Genomic DNA, 21,253 nt, shown 5'->3' with positions numbered 1-21,253 from the left:
CCTTTTGAAAGTTCCCCATTTACAAACGAACAGTGGAAATTTAAAATATAATACCATCAACTCACTGTGTTATTGGGTTCAAACTTTAAAGCCAAATATAAAACCTTCCAAATGATCATTGTATTTGTTACTTTTCTTTTTGCTGTGACCAGATGAGGGAATCCAAGGGATGAAGGCTCAGAGCACATAGTCCACCATGACCAGAAGCAAGGGATGAAAACTCAGAGCGCATGGTCCACCATGACCAGAAGCAGGTAGCACCTTCAGAAGCCTGCCCTCAGTGATGCACTTGTGAAATTTGGGATTCTACGATGTCCCCCAACATTCTTACCATCTGTTTAAACACAAGAGCTGGGACTTGGAGCAGTTGATAATCGTCATAAGTCACTTAAACTAGCTATGATCAACTAAACTGCTTTTTACACACTATTTTGAATATTTCATTATCAGTGATGAAAAAACTGACTCCCAATCGTACCTGTCCCTCCCTAAAGATATTAGGGAACATTTTTATTTGGTGTAAATTAGGGGGTGGTAGTTCTAAGTAAAATCTAGTGGGAAGAAGTCCTGGGTACATTTTTTAATGTACAATGGCATTCAAGAATTATCTAATCCAAAATGTGGTTAACATTGAGGTTACGAGTGACTTCTGCCCATTCCACAATATGTTCGTTCTATGGGAAGCTAACTTACAGTTTGCCAGTCAAGTCAGTATCAGAATGCTGAAGAAAGATGAGCACTACTGGGTTGTATTTCTGGGATAACACAACATCCCTCTGGAGATGTATGCTTTGATGTTCACCGCTGTGGGAGTTGGAAAGCTGTTTCTCTTTTTTCTTTTTCTTTTTAGTTTTTTCTTTTTTTTCCCTTAGATATTTTCTTTATTTACATGTCATATGCTATCTTCTTTCCCAGTTTGCCCTCCGAAAAAAAGAAAAAGTAAAATAAAAAAAAAAACAAAAAACAAAAAGCTCGTTCCCTCCCCCCGCCCCTGCTCACCAACCCACCCTCTCCCCCTTCCTAGCCCTGGCATTCCCCTACACTGGGGCATAGAACCTTCACAGGGCCAAGGGCCTCTCCTCCCATTGATGACCAATTTGACTATCTTCTGCTACATATGCTGCTGAAGCCATGAGTCCCACCATGTGTACTCTTTGGTTGGGCTAATATCCACTTATCAGAGAATGCATACCATATGTGTTCTTTTGTGATTGGGTTACCTCACTCAGGATGATATTCTCCAGATCCATCTATTTCCCTAAGAATTTCATAAATTCATTATTTTTAATAGTTGAGTAGTACTCCATTGTGTAGATGTACCACATTTTTCTGTATCCACTCCTCTGTTGAGGGACATCTGGGTTGTTTCCAGCTTCTGGCTATTATAAATAAGGCTGCTGTGAACATAGTGGAGCATGTTCTCGGTATATGCCCAGGAGTGGTATAGCTGGGTCCTCAGGTAGAACTATGTCCAATTTCCTGAGGAACCACCAAACTGATTTAGAGGCTTGCAAATGCCATATATCTAGAGCACTAATGAGAGTGCTTAAAAGTTAACTGTCTGATTTGCTTCAATGCCTAAGAACTTCATCTGAGCATTGCTTGGTCATTTTAACTATATGACAAACTAGTTCAGTTGAGGCGACTATTAGCAATTTCAGATATAACAGCCTTGTAATGTGCTCACTTTTAATCCCAGCACTTGGGAGGCAGAGGCAGGCGTATTTCTGAGTTCGAGGCCAGCCTAGTTTACAGAGTGAGTTCCAGGACAGCCAAAGCTACTCAGAGAAACCCTGTCTTGAACCCCCCCCAAAAAAAACCAAAAAAAAAAAAACCTAAAAAAACAAACAAACAAACAAACAAAAAACAGCCTTGTAACTGTGGCTGCCAGTTATCAATTGAGAGGCCTCAGGTACAATATTTTCTACAACATGGGCATCATACTTTGATGGCATTTCTACAACATGGGTACCTGTCTTATTTTCATCTTCAACTAGCTAGTGAGGTTAAGCCAAGAATGATAATCAAACAGCTATTTGTACACCTATTTGTGTAACACATAGAACATTATTAGAAAAAAAAAAAGAGAACATAAAATTGAGTTTCTAATATTACAATACTTATTGCTGGATCCCCTATCTTAAAAGAATCATCCTGGGAAGACTACCATAAACACTATTTGGGAATAAATCATCCATAATTAGGAATAAATTAGTTATGTTAAGCACTTCTGGAAATGAACTTATCATTTAATACTACAGGACAGAAATGTTATTCAGAATGATTTGTCTACATTTTTCCTGTACAACTTTGATCCAAGAGAGCAATTATAAGATTAAAACAGAAAACAGAACCTGAGTAATTCCAATCACAATAGGCATCCCAAAATAAATAGGGGAAATCTCACAGGGCTCCACTCGTCGATGAAGAGCTACAAACAATTCACAACTGCTGAGAAGAATTGGTCTTCCTGAGATGAGCCCCCAAATGGTTATCCAGTACCAAGCAGTACGGGGTACTGGATAACCAGCCCTAGACACATACACAAGAGGACAAGCAACACCGGATTGAATAAATGTTTACTCATTTGTATGTATCAACAATGGTTAAAGAGGAGGTGGCTGTGAATTTGTCGAGTGGACTTGAACATGGATGGATAGGACAGAGGTGAAGGAGGGGGAAATAAAAAAGATTTTAATTAAATTAAAAAATTTAAAAGGTTGCCCATCATATGGTTCCCAGCCAGGACACAGATAATTACTTTTCTTGTTAGGGAGCACACACAGCACCTCCCTGACCTCAAGGGAGGAGCTTCCAGGTCAGGGCAGCTTGTTTTATGACTCAGGTATGCAATGTCTTCAGCAATAGCTTCTTACAGTCAAATGCTATAGCATAAACAGGAGCACTGACAATAACCTATAACGTTAGGATGCATGTGTAGGATCTCTATGGCCAACAACTGCAAAAGAGCTAACTAGTTCCTCTAGTTCCTGTTATGGGGCTTTTGTTAGTCTGTGGTGTTTCATAGAAATGTAACCTCGGAAAGAACCTATACGATTTTCCTAAATGGATGTAATATTAAACTTACTCTTATACTCACTAATTAATGCATCTGAACTCTCATCAGAGCAACTTCTTTATGCAGTAGATGATTAACACAGAGACTCACAACTAGTGCAGCTAATAACAGACTACAGAATACTCACTGTCAAATAGGACATTTGTCACACGCCTCCACCTCCAATCTTAAGGGATCTAGGCTGAAAAGACTATAAGAGCTAGAAGTCTTGGGAAACTACAAGGAAACTACCTGGACACAGCACAGTAACTGCATATATAAAATGGCATATTATGCTTGGAATTCTGACTAACTAAATGCTACCAAAACCAACTATGTCTTATAGTCACTTTGAGTAGAATTGTGGTCATTTGTTAACACAGGTGTTTTCTGCATTTCTAATAAGGTTATCTGCAGGTTTAATAAACAGACAACTCAATCATATTGATTTTGAGAAGGGATAGTAAATGAAAGACATTTTCGTTTTTGTCCCCTGGCAGAGGTTTTCAGCTGATGACTCGTCACAACCTGTTAGGTATTTATAAGTAGTTGCTTTTGCTATGAACTAGTATTGCTTGTTAAGAATTGGTTCCATGTTGAGATTATAAATGTTATTAAAGATGTGAAAGGGATTTTTTTGGAGGGGTCTGAAATCCAGAGATTTGTGCATACTAAGCATATAAAGAGACTGACTTATACTTCCCAAAAGGAGCAATTTCTAAAAATGGCCCTTTACCTTAAGATCACACAGAAAGAGAAATATTGATGCTGTAATAAACATAGTAAAGTCACTTGGATTTTAAGCCAAGTTTGTGGAATGTTTATAATTTACACAGATAAATCTTCAGTCCTAGTAAATTCATCTGGAGTCACTTGAAAAACAACTTCCTAACTCTAAGTACATGTAAGCTGTAATGGCTGGGCATCTCACTCCTCCTCAGTGGTTTGCTAGCATAGTGCCCATACTGTGATATTCCAGAGAATATAAAATTATTGAGAAAGGAACACAAAATTTCTTTTGTTTGCAGCCAAGATATGGGAATGATATATGTGTATTCATTAGTTCTGATGTAAGAGAATTATCACAATTGTTTAGAAGAAATAACAAATGTAAATAAAATATGGAATAGTGTAGGATTGGCAATTTGATACTGTTGAGTCAATAAAAACCAAAGTTCATATGATCCAAACCTTAGAAATAAAACAATTTACAATTTCATTTTGCACTAAAATATTTATTTAATTGAGGTATCTTACTGAAATAAGTAAGAGTAGTTTTCTTCTAATACTGGTCAGTATAGATATCTATGTAATTTTTTTAATTGAAGCATATCAAATTGTTTTTCCTAGAACATAGCACATGAATAATTAGGAAACAAAACTGAGTACATAAACAACCTCATTCTAAAATTATACCCACAAGGTTTCTGAGCCTCAGCGTGGCATATGATTTGGTGGAAGAACAGTAGATATGAAGCCAAGGGGCCTGGACCACTTTGTCTATTTGCTACATATCATAGGCAAGTTTCCTCCTGAGCATTAGTTCTTTACCTTCAAAATAGAAATAACATTAATTATATCCACTTCATAGGATTGTTGTGAATATTAACTACATGAATACACAGAAAAGCTCTTTGTGAATGTAAAAGAGCTGTAAAAATATTATGTTTAATTTCATATAAAAGAATCAATGTATATCTCTCTTCAACTACAGAATAAGCACCCAAAAGGTGTCTTCTTCAGCTGAACTGTCACCTATAAACCTGGGTAGGAAAATGCACCTTAGCTTAAGCACCAGAGCTCACTGGATGAAAGAGACCCAGGGACTATTTCTAGTACAGTTTTCTGGACAGTTAGGTAGGAGCTAATGAGTCTTGAGGGTCACTTAAAATTTCAATAGCTGAAGGAAAGGAAACAAGAAAATTTATATTCCAACACAAGGCTACTTCTTATTTTGTGATTTCAAAGTCATCTATGAATTCTTCACAGAAGACACAGACTAGCCACTTATAATTCTATGCATGTGTGAACACAGTATTCTCTTGCAGTAAGAGCAAATACTAGTTAGTTTCTAAGGACAGAGTAACTGAAATGAATAAGCTCTATTGTAAATTTAGATGACTAGTAGCTAAAATGACTAGTTACAAGAACACAGGAAAAGGATTCAGTACAATGATGATTTTTAAAAAGCCATATTTACAGATACATCATCTTAAAACACACACAAAAAACTTACTAAAAAAGATTAAAGAGATCATTGTAGGTAAATGCTCAGACACTTAAAAACACTAACAATGATACTGCTTAAACATAATAGACAGTGAATTTTTCAGTATTTTAACATTTAGTAACAAAACCTAATATAGCCACCTAATGATTTATTATAAGGAGCTAATGACAGTGTTACAGCTTAAATCATGCAAATAACTAGTTATTATAGCTTAGCATTTTCTTAAAACATTACTGAGAAGATAATGGTGAATCCTATGCTAAAGATGCTGAAGACCCTTTCAAAAATGTCATTTACACTGGCTATATACATCAGGTCATACAAAACTAAACTAAGTTACCTTCTTTCTTATATATTCTGTCTTGTATATAACAAACATCTATCTACTAATGGAAAATTATTTAATACCTTTTTTCCTTAATTCCCCTGCCTTATCAGTAATAGATATACATGTGAAACAAAACGTTAATGTTTCATTAGGAATGTAAAATTAAAATTCATTGTAAATGGTGTGAAATCGGTATACTGAAAAGGAACCAACTGCCAATTATTACTAGGCTAGTGTATAACAAAATAAATTCATTCAACTTAAAATAGTGTTTACTAAAATCTACTGATTTTTTTTTGTTGTTTTTAATTTGTAACTTTGCTTTCCATTTATGAAAGTTAAGCTCTATCTTAAAGTTTGTGGACTGATTCGATGGCACTTCATTCAAGCTCCTCATTCTCTTTGGTGAACAGGTCGGCCAGGTCAGCTACAGTCAACACTGAGGCTTCAGAGTGCTTTCCGGAGGAGCTTGTGTGGCTGCAAGATTCCAGAGGCACAGTGAGAAGGCATGGCCAGGAGGCAGTGACTATGCATGATAACAAAGGGAGGCACAAATCTGCCAGATGTAGTCATCACTCAGACACAAGTAGACAGTACTTTACATCTTTTCAAAATCAGTGAAAATGCCTAAATAATTCTGAAACTTTGTCAGAAAATGCTTTCTATGAACAATAAGTCAAAACAAATAAAAAACAGAGGATAAGACCTCTGGCAACTGTTACCAAGGAGGTTCTAAACTCACCATTTACCTTCCATTTACAAAAAATTCAGTATTATTTTAAGTAACTGAAATAAAAATCACTGATGTCTGCAGCATGTGAAACCAAGAACAAAAATCTTTCAAGCCCTTGGGATGGCTGGTATCTTTCCTATTATATCAGAGTATGGAATTTCTGGTTTGAAAATGTTTCTGTTACAAAGTACCCTGGAGATGCCATCCCTTTGAAAGAGCTATCATATTATCTCTCTTTGGGTGACTTCCAATCCATCCATTTCATGGGGAGGGAGGAAGTTACTGGTTTATTTCAAGATGACTTTAAAGGAAAATTTTCTTGCTAATGTAGACGTTTAATAACTGCAAGGCCGAGTCCTAAAGTTCAGACCGTTCTGATCATTGTGCTACTCTGATGTCTATGAATTTGACACAAATCACCAGCCTAGACTGTAAACGCAAACACGCCTCCTGACCTGAGACTGGTGAGCGTAAACTATAAAACATTAATGCATGTTTAGTTTCACACTTATTAGACAAGCGTTTCGGTAAGAGCACAATACATTTCATTTAAAAAGTAATCAAATGTAGCAAAGATAGGACAGCTAATTTTGCATATTATAACCTATTAAATTATCTTAAGCCAAACACAGACTGTCCAAGGCATTAACTGGGACATGTTTGGATAAAATGCTTTTCTTTGTTTTTTTTTTAGTATTTAGTGTTTACATCATTTGTTGTCATCCAGAAGATCTAAAACTCTCAAATGATGGGAAATCCTGACTTGTAAGTAGTTACCTACCTCCTCTCAGCAGTTTTTAGCATTGCCTGCATGCGCTCTTCTATTGTTGCTTTAATTAAGAATCTATGTACAATAGTAGGTCTAGAAGGCAAATAATAATTGTAAGTTTAAGACCATCTTAAGACAACTGAGTAGAAAATGACATTATATACATGTGCTACATCCATTAGTCCACTGGTGCCCACTTGTGGCAGGTCTTTATGAATGTGCTCAGGGACAGGTCAACAGCACATACTGCCAATATTATCTTCATGAACTAACGCTCTCATGGGGGAGACAGATAATAAACACACGAGAAAATCAGCTGCATGCATAGATTATGTATGACAAGTTCAATTGAGAGAAGGGAATTAGGCACTGAGCACAGAAGGAGCAGGAAAGCATGCAGACAGAAAACAAATGTTCATATATATTCCTGGGACGAGTACATGGTTGGGAAAAGCTAAAAATGTTTCTGGGGCCAACAGCAGGCTAGCATGGCACAGTGTGTTATAAATGCAGCAGGTCAACATGAGGTTACAGGAGGGCAGCGTTCAGATCATAAACGGTAGTCCTGAAGGATCTGATCAGGATTTCACTGGGTTTTGTGGTTATAGAGGTGTGTGCTCCAGTGTTGATGCATACTCTGATTCACACTAGGCTGTACTGTAGAAATGCCTTCGCTGCTGTGGAGGAAGACAGATAGATATATTGTGCTTTTCTGTCAGCGGGATAAGAATTATTCAAAAGATGAATATCTTTGAAATACAAGAATCAAGACTAAAATAATTTGAATATAAGATACAGAAAAGTCTTAGACTTCCTGTCTGACAAGGATAAATGATAAAAGTCACATTAAACTGTGAGGAAAGCTTGGGCTGGCTCAGAGTAGCACAAATGTAGTTTTGCTCTATCTGTGCCAAACTTGAGATATCTAGTCAATATCCTGGGGGAAATATAAAATTCCTAGATACATGTACAGATAATAGCTACATATAAAGCTGGTTATGTCTAGGTTCAGGGATACACCCATGAAGGTTGTCCACCTACACATACTAAATGTTATGGCACTGGGTAAACGAATAGCTAGTGAGAGTAGATAAAAGGAACCACTGAATCACAGCAAGAAGTAGGCCACCAGTTAAACTCTAAGCTTCATTTTAGTGGTATTACACTCAGGGCTAGCTACCAAAATAGAAAGGCTGACAGAATAGCACACCAAGGGGTGGATGGAGGTAGACTGTAAAGGAGTGCCACTTTAAAAATGATTACCACGTAGATATATCCATGTGATACATTTCAAGATGAAGCCTCTTGAGAATATGAGAAGAGGTGGGATTTAGGACAAATGGGATGAAAAAAAAAGGGCACTTCTTCCACTGTCATAAAGGACAAACACTACACTATGCTCTCCTAACCATTACTAGAGCTACACTCTGGCCTGAAAACAATCAGTGTTAGGTCCTGTATCCTCTTGCCTAAGCATGGAAAATGTTCAGCACACTTTTCCATCTTTTCCTACTTTTTCTATTTCTAAATGAATCATTCTAAATTTTTTTTTAATTTAAAACAAAAAGGAAATAATTTTTAATTTTATTCTCTTCTTTTACTCTGCAACAAAATCTCTCAAAATCCTATTCCTATGGGCCGCACGGTAAGAGTGGAGAGCCATGGTTAAAGTATGGATGGGCAGGCAACAGGGATGCACCTGCCACTTTTTACCTAGCCATGTCACTATACAAGCTATGCAATCCTATTTGTGTTTGTTGAACTAGTATTGAACAAATAATCCTTATAAGTAGTTGCCTATACTGCTCCATTTAAACTGCTTTTGATCATGACAAAATAAAACTAATGGTAAAAACTCCAGTAGAAGATGTCTATTTTGACATTTTGCAGCAGGTTAAGCATGTAGGTATCTTTTTCCCAGAGCTTTGTGGTTTACGTGTGCTAGAATTTATTTAGTTTTTGGCCCATCCCTATTCTTTCTCTCCTTTATACTACTATACATGCTTATAGTTCAAAATACCATCCCACGCTGCTGATGTCTAAGTGTGTGCCTCTAGTCCTTCTCTCCCAGTCTCTGAACATACATATTTTGGATAGCTAATAAAATCTCAAACATATCTACAGTAGACTTTTGTTCTTGCCACTGAATCTGTTCTCTCTCATAGTCTTCCTGTATTCAGTCAAGGCTTTCTATCCTCCTAGCTGTCTAGGTCAAAGCCCACAGTGTTGCTCACCCGGGAAGCACTATGCCCACAAATGTTGTCAGTTCTACTCCAGGTAAACCCAGAGCCTGGCCACTCCTCACTAGGTGCATTGCCAGTAACTACTACACAAGCTACTATCAAGACAACATGGCCTGCTTGCTCCCCTTACTTCCTGGCCTGCACACAGTACTCAGAATGAGTGTTTCAAAGCTGAAGTTACATGTGTCTTTCCTCCGCTTACAGCTTTCCAATTAAGGCCCAGTATGCTTCCCAAGACCCACCGAGTCCCTTTCCTACCTGTCTCAGTATAGCAACTGTGGTTCCTTGCTATTTTTTTTTAAACCAGGAACATTCTTGGCTTACAGATGTAACACTGGTTTTTAGTGCCTGCTTAGTCATTCGTTTTTTAAGATATTAGTATGATTATATTTCCAATCTCTTTCATGCTTTGCTCAGATTTTACCTTCTCAGTAAGGCCGGCTTCCAAGTCATCTGTGCTCTTTACTGTCCCACCTGGCTTGAGGTTTGTAGGTCCTAACACAATATGCCCTTTACTTACTCAATCTATTGCATACTAACTGTCCTGCATAAGGTTATCTCAAATGCTATCTCAAACAATACATGGCACATAGAACGTGCTCAGCAAAAGACCTCTGAAAGAAGCGAGTGGAGACTTATGAACACCAACTATGTAAGTGATAATGGAATGATAAGGCACTATGAACTGGAGGAGGCTAGACTGTCACTGGAGAACAACGACACAAAGACTAAAGCAGTCTCCTGAAGAAGAAAAGAAAGGCTATTTACTGGGAAGCAATAGCCTTAATGGCCTTAGGCTTCTAAATCTGGGACAACCATGTTTAAGGAAAATGCTGGTATAACAAGAGGTCAGTGTTTGGGGCTGGCAAGATGACTCAATTAGTAAAAGTAGTTGGTAAACTTACCCAACAACCTGAGTTTGATCCTTAGCACTCACATATTTACTTTTTTTGTTTGTTTTCTTATTTTACGGATGACTGCATGTATATCTGTATGCCATAAGAGGGACTCCTTCTTTCCTTAGCTACTTTTGTTTGATGTTTGCCACAGCAATGAGAAAAGTATTTAAATATAGAATCTGTCCCTTTTCCACTGAAAATTAAAGCTGCATTTGGTTTCAAAGCTGAAGTTTATCAACGATCCACATTTCTGACTCTGGCATGTAAAACTTCATTTACTACTTCTCATGTTTTACCTCAGCAGTGCCAAACTGCTCACAGTCCCAGGAAATGTCAGCTTATCTGTCCTTTATTTCTACATATGCAACTCTTCCACATTGCTTTCTAGCCTAACTTTAAAATAATCATTCCTTCAGCCTAATGTGTTTCTTCAGGATACAAAGCATATTGTTTTGTTCATAAAACTTTAAATAATCTTGTACTTGTGCTACACAGTGGCCTTTTATGTATGTTTCTAGATGGGATTATGTCTTATATGACTGGAATCTTCAGTATGTAGCATAGTGCCTGACACAGTTTAGATGCTCAGTAGTACTAAATACGTGCTTGTCTGTGTGCCTATATGTCTTCAAACACTCAAGGCCTCTAATACCTATGCGTAATATAACTAAGAAACTGACTTACAGATACTTACAATCTGGTATTTGAATAAAGGAAGTACCTATCACATAAAAATGACTACTGGTTCAGATACTGTACTAAATAAAACTATTTTTAACTATATTGACTGATTGGTTCATTCACTGTGTGTGTGCATATGCCACAGAGCATGCAGACATGTAACAAAGTGGAAATGTCCACATCTGACTTCATGTGATGGGCTGTAGTTAAAGTACATACTAAAAATAATATATAAAATTATTTTCAGATTATGTATGAGATAAAAGAAACATAAATCAATCTTATATTTAAATATAGACCCTTTCCTCAAACAGTCCAGAATGTAAAAACAAAAAACAAAAACAAAAGCAAAACACAAAAAACAAAAAAACAAAAAACAAAAAATCCCCAAAAGAACCCTAAACAATTTCTGGTCCCAAACATTTCAGGTGAGGGAGACAGAATGTGTACTTAAGAAATAGACAGGCTATGATAAACATACATAAAGAATTTAAATGTTGAATTAGTTTCTCATAACCTGAAACAAGGTAATAAATGCCAATTTTAGTCCTTACTTTGTCTGTCCAATTCGGTGCACTCTCCCAATGGCCTGAAGCTCATGGGCAGGGTTCAGCATAGGCTCCACAAGGAGGACGTGAGTGGCTTCGATGATAGTTAATCCATTAGAGCCTGTGTGCAGGGGCAGCAGCAAAATATTGATTTGGGGATCATATTTAAATGCTGATAGGTTCTCCTAAAAGAAGAAAGGTACATTTTAATTTTAGCTGGATTGATTAAAATAAGAAGAGTTATGTTACAGCTCAAGAAGAACACGGTAGTGAGGATTAAATGCTAATCCACCAATTTTAGGAACTGGAATGTTGGTTTTTTTTGATTTTGAAGAGAATCATGCAAACAGCTTTGCTTTTATAGCATGTAGTGGAAACTATATCACACACATATGTGATACATGCAAACTGAACCGTGTGAGTATAGAGGAAAGTGAGGGAAAGGAAAACTGCAAAGTTAATGTGAGGTAAGATAGGAATCTGCTGTATTTTCAGTTGTTCTTGAATGTGGTGTGTCTCAGATTATAGGTGTGACTGTACTGAATTTGATATAAACAAAATTTTAACCACATGTACTTTTTTCTGAGTGTGTATGTACAGAAAATAATCCCAGGGTACAAGGACCCCTTCAAAAGAAATACTGCAAGGCTACTGCTTCCTAGATTAAAGAAAAAGATCTCAAGACAAAAACATTTTTTTAAAGACTGCCTTTCCAGACAATCTTTAGTTTGTCTGAACTATATCAAAAATATTTGGGCTATATCAAAAATATCTACAGTTTTTTTAAATTTTGTTTTAAGATGTTAATTTCATAGATAATCAAGAACTTAAAACCTTTTTACAGGGTTCAGAACAGAAGATAAACAAAGTCAGCTAGAAAACAGCATTTCAGGTTGCAACTGATCTATTAAAAACACGAGCAACATTCTGACACACCTGGAAGGTCTTAATGCGACTGATTTGTGTAAATTCCATGTTGTTGTCGGTGAGAGCTTTCGAAATAATATCTAATACATCTTGCCACTAGAACATAAAAGTGAGAAAAAAGTGTTTACACACAGCTTTTGGCCAAAGAGATTTGAGAAGGGAGTAAATCATAATTAAACCGCAATAACTTTTATACTTCACTTAAATGAGCAAAACCAAACCAAACCCTCAGGTGGAGAACCTACAACACTAGCCCTTTGGGAAATGGTGTTTTCTTTCCCAATCAAATACGGGTTGAACGGTAATATAATAAAATACAAGCATCACTTAAAATAATTAAAATATAAATAAAAAACAATGGTGTATTTAATGGATATAGTTTATCTTTCTAAATGTAAAACTAGGATTTTACTAGATTTATAAATAATACTTTATTCATAGTACATTAACTACTTTTTCTTAAATAGGCCATTTCATTTATGAATGAATCTTTGAAGATTATAGATTCTAATTTCCAAACATCAAAAATATCTCTAAGTAACATCAATATAAAATATAATACACAATGACAGAAATTGCCTTTATAAAGTATTATCACATTTCTCCATACATAAACATAAGGTCACAGAAAAAACATGACAGTAATTCTGAGTCTTAGATCTATTTCAGTATTTATAAGTAGTTCTTAGGTAGACACTAAGTAGAGGTAGACCAGCTAGACTGAAGCAGAAAGTCTTGATTATACCGTTGAGAAAACGAGTGCTTTGGCCCCTGGATCTCTAAGTTGTATTTTCATCAGAGTTCTAACCACAGCTTCCACTTTTGTAGAATGGCTACCCTTTGAACACAAAGAAGAAATTACATTAGCACCAAACAAAACCTAGTTAAAGAAAGAAAGAAAATTGGTATAAAACACTTCATTGAAACTATATATAACAGAGCAACTATACATACACACACACACACACACACACACACACAGCAAATATATATGTGCTTATTAGTCTTTTAATTTTGTGTTTACTGGGAATTTTCTTTAGTGTCTAATTGCAGAAATGAATGAGTTTATCACCAAGATGTTTAATATATAGCTCAGTGGGTAAGCAGCATCCGTGGCATGAGCCTGATTACCTGAATTTCAGTTCCCAGAGCCTATAGAAAGGAGACAATCATTATGTACACAGTGTCCCCTGACTCGGCACACATGCCATATCATGCACTTACTCCCCTGCCCCCCAAATCTAAGAATGAGGATTTCCTAAAAGAATTTACACCCAGTTAACTGAACATAAATGCATTCTAGAAAGCCATACAGTATTGATACCAAACACTTTGTAGTTAGGTTTTATAGTTAATAAATTCTGTTACAATAAAGAAGCAGAATGTATATTAAAAAACCTTCCTCACTACTCCATTCATTTCAGATATTTTAAGATTAGAAATGTAAGAATACAAAGAATGAAAACTCAAGGCACCTTGAACACTGAAGGATTCAACCAAAGAATACAATCTTTTTGCAATGGCATGACCATGGACAATGACAGATATACAAGGTGTCAACTAACACACAGGCAGACAGTCACTTTACAAGAATTTCTCTCTCTCTCTCTCTCTCTCTCTCTCTCTCTTTTCATCTTTCAAAACTGTTCCATCACAGGAATATGGAAATAGAAAAGTGGTTTAAAACCTGAGGAATAAATAAATGATTAACCCACCATCAATGTGTTTAACCTAACCTCTAGCAAATAAACAATAACAGCTTTTCAGACCTTAAACATGAACAGCACCATGACCTAAACCGAGGTGTGGGAAGGAGACAAACTGCAAGCGGACCTCCACAGCAGCACTTTCCTCAAAGCTCTCAGTACAGGAAAAAATACAGGATAGCCAGGGCTACACAGAGAAACCCTGACTCGAAAAACCAAAACCAATCAACCAAACAGAAAAATAGGAACAAGGAAGAAAGTTACCCTAATTTAATGGGAAGACAAGATTTGGAAAAGAAAAAAAAAGGCTAAAAATCTGCATGCTAAAATAAGGATCATATATTTACTTTTTTAGTCATAAAGCCTCTCAATTACATATACAAGGTTTAGAAAAAATGTAAAAGGGACCATACTTTCTCATACTATTGATCTAAAATAATAATAAAGAGGTTCAGCTAGAACCACTCATGTACCCTGTAACATGACACCTTGGAAAGCTTTTCACTTCACATATGGTTCAGTGAGTAAAGCACTTGCTGACAAACCTGATGAACCTGAGTTCTATCCTTTGAACTTACAAGGTAGGAGGAGAGAACCAACTCTCACAAGTTGTCCTCTTACCACCAAATGCAGATTCATGCCAACACACACAAGAAATGTATGTTAAGCGAAGTACAGGATAAACACGAGCCCTTTAATCCACTGAGCTGTGTCCTACTAAAAGTTCAAGAGAAAACAGAAAAATTTTTTTATAAGCAACATTCTAACTGTATGTAAGAAAACATCAGCTCATCCTCCTGCTATCAAAATTAGATGGTTCAATGGTTCTCAAAAAATCCCCATAGGTTCTGAGCCATTTGAGTCCCAGTTCAATTATTAAGAATAACTGTGTGTAGAAACCAAAAGCTTTATCTTCCCAGGAACTATAGAGGGGAAAAAAGCTATAGGGAAGACTGTCTGGAACCACTGTGTCTCTATGGCCCCTGATTTGAGTCTGCATGCCCTTCACAGATTTGAAAACATAACAAGTATATAGTGTTGCAGGATTGACTGGACAGGAGAAGGGAGGCAGAGCAAGGAGTTGAGACAGAGACAGAGAGAGAGAGGGAGGGAAAGAGAGAGGGAGGGAAAGAGGGAAGGAGGGAAGGAGAGGGAGAGGGAGTTGTCTCAGGAGAGAGAAAAGCAGAATGGAGGCTGACTTGGTGTTATCAAAAGGTTAGAATAATTGGGTTAAAGCTTTATCATCAATTGGCTCTAAAATTATTTATTGTATTGGCATCTTATAAACTGTGATTAAATTGATATACAAATCTAATTGGTTAACTATAAGCTTAAGAGTCTTGTCTCTGACAGGTAATTAGGTGCTGAGATTGATAACCAGGGGTGCGTGGGGCGTTACATGAAAGCAAGAGGAACTCGAATGCCTCATCTTAGAAATGGCTCGGTGGGAGCCCTGTGGCCTCGCAGGGCCAAGGAGTTTGTGGCTGAGAGACCAAGTGAGATCACCTGGCACAGGGACTAGCTGCAGAAAGTTGGTGGGCAGGCACTAGCTCGGGAACCTGCCGATTCTCTTTTTTTTAAATTTATTTTTATTAGATATTTTCTTTATTTACATGTCATATGATATCTCCTTTCCCAGTTTACCCTCCGAAAAAAAAAAAATAAAACAACCCCCTGTTCTCTCCCCTTTCCCCCCTGATCAACACCCCACCCTCTCCTGCTTACTGGGGCACAGAATCTTCACAGGGCCAAGGGCCTCTTCTCTCATTAATGACTGACTTGGCCATCCTCTGCTATACATATGCTACTGGAGCCATGGGTACCACCATGTGTGCTCTGTGGTTGGTGGTTTAGTCCCTGGGAGGTCTGAGGGTACTAGTTAGTTCATATTGTTGTTCGTCCTAAGGGGCTGCAAACCCTTCAGCTCCTTGCGTCCTTTCTCTAGCTCCTTCATTGGGGACCCTAGGCTCAGTCCAATGGATGGCTGTGAGCCTCTACTTCTGTATTAGTTGGCACAAAGCCTCTCAGGAGACAGCTCTATCAGGCTCCTGTCAGCCAGCACTTGCTGGCATCCACAATAGTGTCTGGGTTTGATGATTGAATATGGGAAAGATTCCCAGGTGGAGCAGTCTCTGGATTGTCCTTCCTTTAGTCTCTGCTCCATAGTTTGCCTCTGCAACTCTTTCCATGGGTATTTTGTTCCCCCTTTTAAGAAGGAATGAAGTATCCACACTTCAGTCTTCCTTCTTCTTGAGTTTCTTGTGGTTTATGGATTGTACTTTGTGTATTCTGATCTTCTGGGCTAATATCCACTTATCAGAGAATGCATACCATGTGTGTTCTTTTGTGATTGGACAACCACTCTGAAAACTAGTTTGGCGGTTCCTCCAGAAACTGGACATAGTTCTACAGGAGGACCCAGCTATTCCACTCCTGGGCATATATCCAGAAGATGCTCCAACATGTAATAAGGACACCTGCTCCACTATGTTTATAGCAGCCTTATTTAAAATAGTCAGAAGCTGGAAACAACAAAGATGTCCCTCAACAGAGGAATGGATACAGAAAATGTGGTACATCTACACAATGGAGTACTACTCAGCTATTAAAAACAATAAATTTATGAAATTCTTAGGGAAATGGATGGATCTGGAGAATATCATCCTGAGTGAGGTAACCCGATCGTCTTTTTTAATATTTCCCACAACAATATAGTGTCAGAACTGTGTTTAGGCAGCTCCATCTCTGCCAATTAAAGTGTAGCCAAGACCTCGCCATGTAGCCCAGCTGGACCCTGATCTCACACCAAATCCCCTGCTTCAGACTCAGATGAAATTACAAGTAGGAGCCCCTATGCTTGGCTAAGATGAAACATTTCCTACTTGAGAGTATATTTAGACATCTAAATTATAAATTATTATAAATGATACTCTAGTGGGCATATGCCTTCCATTATCTTGGTTAATTAGGGATGGAATCTTTGGCTCTATGGCAACTGCTGCTCTCATAGTCCTGCTGGGGACTAAACCAAGGCCATGTGCATGCTGGCCACACTGTGTATGCCACACTGCTAGCCCTTTGCCTTATGCTACATTGAAAGTTCTTGCCTCTGTGAGCATATCTTGATTGAAAACTCGAAACTTGTTAAGTGGAAAGAAACACTCTAGACAACAAAGGATTACTAAAGTAAAAAGGGGGCACAGAAGAAGTAGTAACACACGCTCTCTGCAAGTGTGAATGCATATCTCACAGTCAGATACAGAGCTCACTGATAAAGCCAGTGCTGCCAGCCAGCTTGCTCAGGGGATCCCTTCCCCACCCTCCAAGGCTGGGATTAGAGGCAGGTTGCTGTGTCCACCTGGCATGTGTATGGGCTCTGGCATCTGAGCTCTGGCCCTCATGTGTGGAATATACTGTAACTACTGGGCTATCTTCCTAGCAATGGATGCCGCATTTTCTGAATCCAGTCATGGGTTTGTGGACACCTGGGCTGATTCTATGTCTTGGCTGCTGTGAATGAATAATGCTTCAATGAACTGGGATGAGAGGCAAAGGTTTTAACGTCATGCTCATAGCTATTGCTTTTGTTGTTTCTCCACTCAAGAGATGATGTCAGCAGGCAAAATAGTAAAACAGTTAATAATAAAGAAATGACCTTAAACCTTTCTAGTAAGTATAATAGAGAATAAACTAGATTTTTGGATAGGAAGTAAACACAGAAAAAATTAACAAAAATATATCAGCACCAACGTCCAACAAAGGGAATTTCCTAAGACATCTGGCCTAGATGTCATGTAGTAGCATAACTCAAAATCAGAAATGCCAGGCAGATCTTATCTTAATAGGTAGACTACCTTACCTTAATCAGATTAGAACAGAATAGGCATATGTTTTTGCTGCAAACCTCTTAAGAATTTAAACTCTGAGTTCAAACTTTCACTGTGCTGAAAGGGTTGAGAGAACAGCATTTGCTGCTGCACACTTAGTTCCTAGTAGAATAGACTAATAGAGTGTCTGCTTAGCTCTTAGGCTAGCCTTGCCCATCTATAATAAACTGCTGGACTAATGCAATTCTGGGGTAAGGTGCTCTATGGAGAGAAGAGGTCAAGGATAGTAAAAAATCTTTATGCATGGTCTTAGTTTGGAATTTACTACTGTGAACAGACACCAAGAACAAGGTAACTCTTATAAAAATAACATTTAATTGAGGCTGGCTTATAGGTTCAGAGGTTCAGTCCATTATCATCAAGCATGATAATGCTTGAGCATGACATTGTCCAAGCAGGCAGGGTGTAGCAGGAGCTTAGAGTTCTACATCTTCATCCAAAGGCAAACAAGAAAAGACTAGCTTCCAGGCAGCTAGGAAGAGGGTCTTAAAGCCCATGTCCACAGTGACACACCCACTCCAAGGCTACACCTCCAAATAATGCCACTCCCTGGGCCAAACATATTAAAACCATTACATTCTACTCCCTGGCCCCTATAGGCTTGTTCAAGCACATGAGTCTATGGGGGCTATACCTAAACATAATACTAAATCATTTAGTTTAACCTCAAAAGGCCCCATAGTCGATAATAGTCTCAATAATGGTAGAAGTCCAAAGTTCAAAGTCTCTTCTGAGATTCATCTAATCACTAAACTGTAATTCCCAAAGCAGTACAGGAAACCAGCTGGGCAAACTCTAAACTCTGCATCTCCATGTCTGATGTCAAAGCAGTCTTCAGATCAACTCCTTTTTCACCTTTGTTGATTACAACAAACATCTTTCTCCCGGACTGGTTCCACTCCGTTAGCAGCTTTCCTCAAAAGGTATCCTGAGGCTCTGGCATCATTAACATCTTGGGGTCTCTAAGTCAACTTCAACTACTACAGCTTCTTGTTCCACACATGATTATCTGAACAAGGGGATTGGGTTACTTCTCCAGACAATCTATAGTACTCTAGGATCTATTTGACTTCACTCTGTTGCTGCTGTTCTTGGTAGTTAGTCCATGGTACTGGCATCTCCAATACCCTGGGGTCTTCTGCAGCAACTAGGCTTCACTAGTAGGCTCTCTTCATTGTGCCAAGCCTCAAATCCTTTGCATGACCCATTCAATCCTGACCCTTCAACTGCAACTGAAGCTGCACCTTCACCACTGGCCTTTCATGGCCTCTCACAGTGCTAAGCCTTAGCTTCTCCACATGACCCATTTATGTAGGTCTTCAAAACCAAGTTCAGCTGCAGCACAAGGTACAACCTTGGCTATCTCTGGAACACAGTTTCTTTGTGCTTTCAGAAAACACTTCCTTGAAGATTTTACTTAAGTGAAACTCGTCTCAATCACTGCTAGTTTCTTTCTTCCTTTCTTTCTTTCTTTTTTTTCGAGACAGGGTTTCTCTGTATAGCATTGGCTGTCCTGGAACTCACTCTGTAGACCAGGCTGGCCTTGAACTCAGAAATCGGCCTGCCTCTGCCTCCCAAGTGCTGGGATTAAAGGTGTGCGCCACCACGTGCTCACTGCTAATTTCTTAGCTCCAGTTAACCAGCATCAACTGTCCCAGTAGTCCCTTCTATTCTTGACTCTAAAGCCAGGGCCACATGGCTGAAGTTGCTGTGTTCTGTTACTTGCTAGGGTTAGAACATGGCCCCCCCCCTCCCATTACCAGCTTTCTGTTCTCCAACTCCCTCACTGTCTAAGGTTTTCCAACTCCCTCACTATCCTGGAACTTGCTCTGCAGACTGACCTTGAACTCAGATATCTGAAAGGCCGTCTCCTGGGATTAAAGGTGTGTAGCACCAGGCCTGGATCTAAATTTAGCTGGATGGGATCTTGTCCCAAGGTCACCACTCCCTTAATTAATTTAATATCCTTGAGCACAGGATTCAGCTATGTTCACTTCCTGGTGTGTCTTTTTTAATACTCGAACAATATATTTTTCCTTTCTAAGTTTGCTACGCTTATTCAAAACCCTCTTCATGAGATTTAAGCAAAGAACAAAGTCTATGATGGGCATTTCTGAGACTTGCTTTGTCAATGCAGTTAATCTGAGTCTCTTCACCTTAGCCGCAAGAAGACTCTTCAGACAAGGGAAAAAGGCAGCCACATTCTTCATCAAAACAAAAATAGCCTCTAGGTTACATACTGAAGTTCTGCACTGAAACCTCTCAGGCAGGTCTGCACCATCAAACAAATCACTCACAGCAGCAAAGTCTTCCATATTCCTATGAGGATGGCTCATTAAGTCCTACCTAAAACATTCCACATGTTTTCCAAGCTTTCCAAGTCAAAAGTCCCCAAACTCACATTCTTTCAAACAAAAGCATGGTCAGACCTATCACAGCAATACCCCAGTCCCTGACACCAACTTCTGTCTTAGTTAGGGTTTTATTGCTGTGAACAGATACCAAGACCAAGGTAACTCTTATAAAAATATATTTAATTTGGGCTGGCTTATAGGTTCAGAGGTTCAGTCCAGTTTCATCAAGGCGGGAACATACCAACATCCACGGAGGCATGGTGCAGCAGGAGCTGGGAGTTCTATATCTTCATCCAAAGGCAAACAGGAAAAGACTAGCTTCCAGGCAGCTAGGACTAGGGTCTTAAAGACCACACCCACAGTGATACACTATACCTCCAAACACTGCCACTCCCTGGGCCAAACATACTCAAACACTACAAACATGAAATGGAAAGACACATCATAGTTGTCTTATCTCTGATTCCTTCACATCTGCTCCTATCTGCTGAGATCCCTTATTAAAAGAGAGGCAAGGAAGTAGAAGACATTCAAGATCTCCTTGCTACAGTAACAATAGACTACTTGACTTTATTTGAATAAATAAAATTACTCAAATAGAAAAATATCATTGCTTTGTATTTTTAATAACTTCTAATAAAAGTAAAGAATGTCGGGGACTCACAGTTGGAAAAGTAGGGCATGCCAATTCATGATGCTAAACAGTGACCTCAATGTGCAGCATAGCCTATTGTATCCAGCCTTTCTGTTTACAACACCAGGGTGGGGTTGGGGGTTGGGAGTAGTAAAGGGAAACAGTCAGAGACAAGACAAAGATAGAGGAGGCTGAAGAAGGGAGGGAGAGAGAAAAGAGAAAGAGAAAGGGGGAAAGGGGGAAAGAGGGGGAGGGA

General features: G+C 38.4%; 1 protein-coding gene across 4 annotated transcripts in view; it reads right to left on the bottom strand.

Moving 5' to 3' along the window:
- Positions 1-4,277: 4,277 nt before the first annotated feature.
- The window catches only part of Shprh (SNF2 histone linker PHD RING helicase), a 72,923-nt gene continuing 55,947 nt past the window's right edge, over positions 4,278-21,253 (bottom strand). For 2 of the 4 annotated variants that reach the window (XM_031380381.1, XM_031380384.1), the window contains 5 exons: positions 13,162-13,254; positions 12,426-12,512; positions 11,496-11,674; positions 7,131-7,211; positions 4,278-6,093 (listed from right to left, as the gene is read on the bottom strand). In XM_031380381.1, coding sequence (XP_031236241.1) covers positions 5,997-6,093; positions 7,131-7,211; positions 11,496-11,674; positions 12,426-12,512; positions 13,162-13,254 — 537 coding nt within the window. In that variant the 3' untranslated portion in view covers positions 4,278-5,996. Of the gene's footprint in view, positions 6,094-7,130; positions 7,212-7,287; positions 7,796-11,495; positions 11,675-12,425; positions 12,513-13,161; positions 13,255-21,253 lie in introns of those variants that run through there. The other 2 variants (XM_031380383.1, XM_031380385.1) reach the window with 2 other exon arrangements.

This window comes from Mastomys coucha, unplaced genomic scaffold, assembly GCF_008632895.1.
Source record: "Mastomys coucha isolate ucsf_1 unplaced genomic scaffold, UCSF_Mcou_1 pScaffold2, whole genome shotgun sequence".
Classification (NCBI taxonomy): domain Eukaryota; kingdom Metazoa; phylum Chordata; class Mammalia; order Rodentia; family Muridae; genus Mastomys; species Mastomys coucha.
This window is presented reverse-complemented; position numbering and strand designations above follow the sequence as displayed.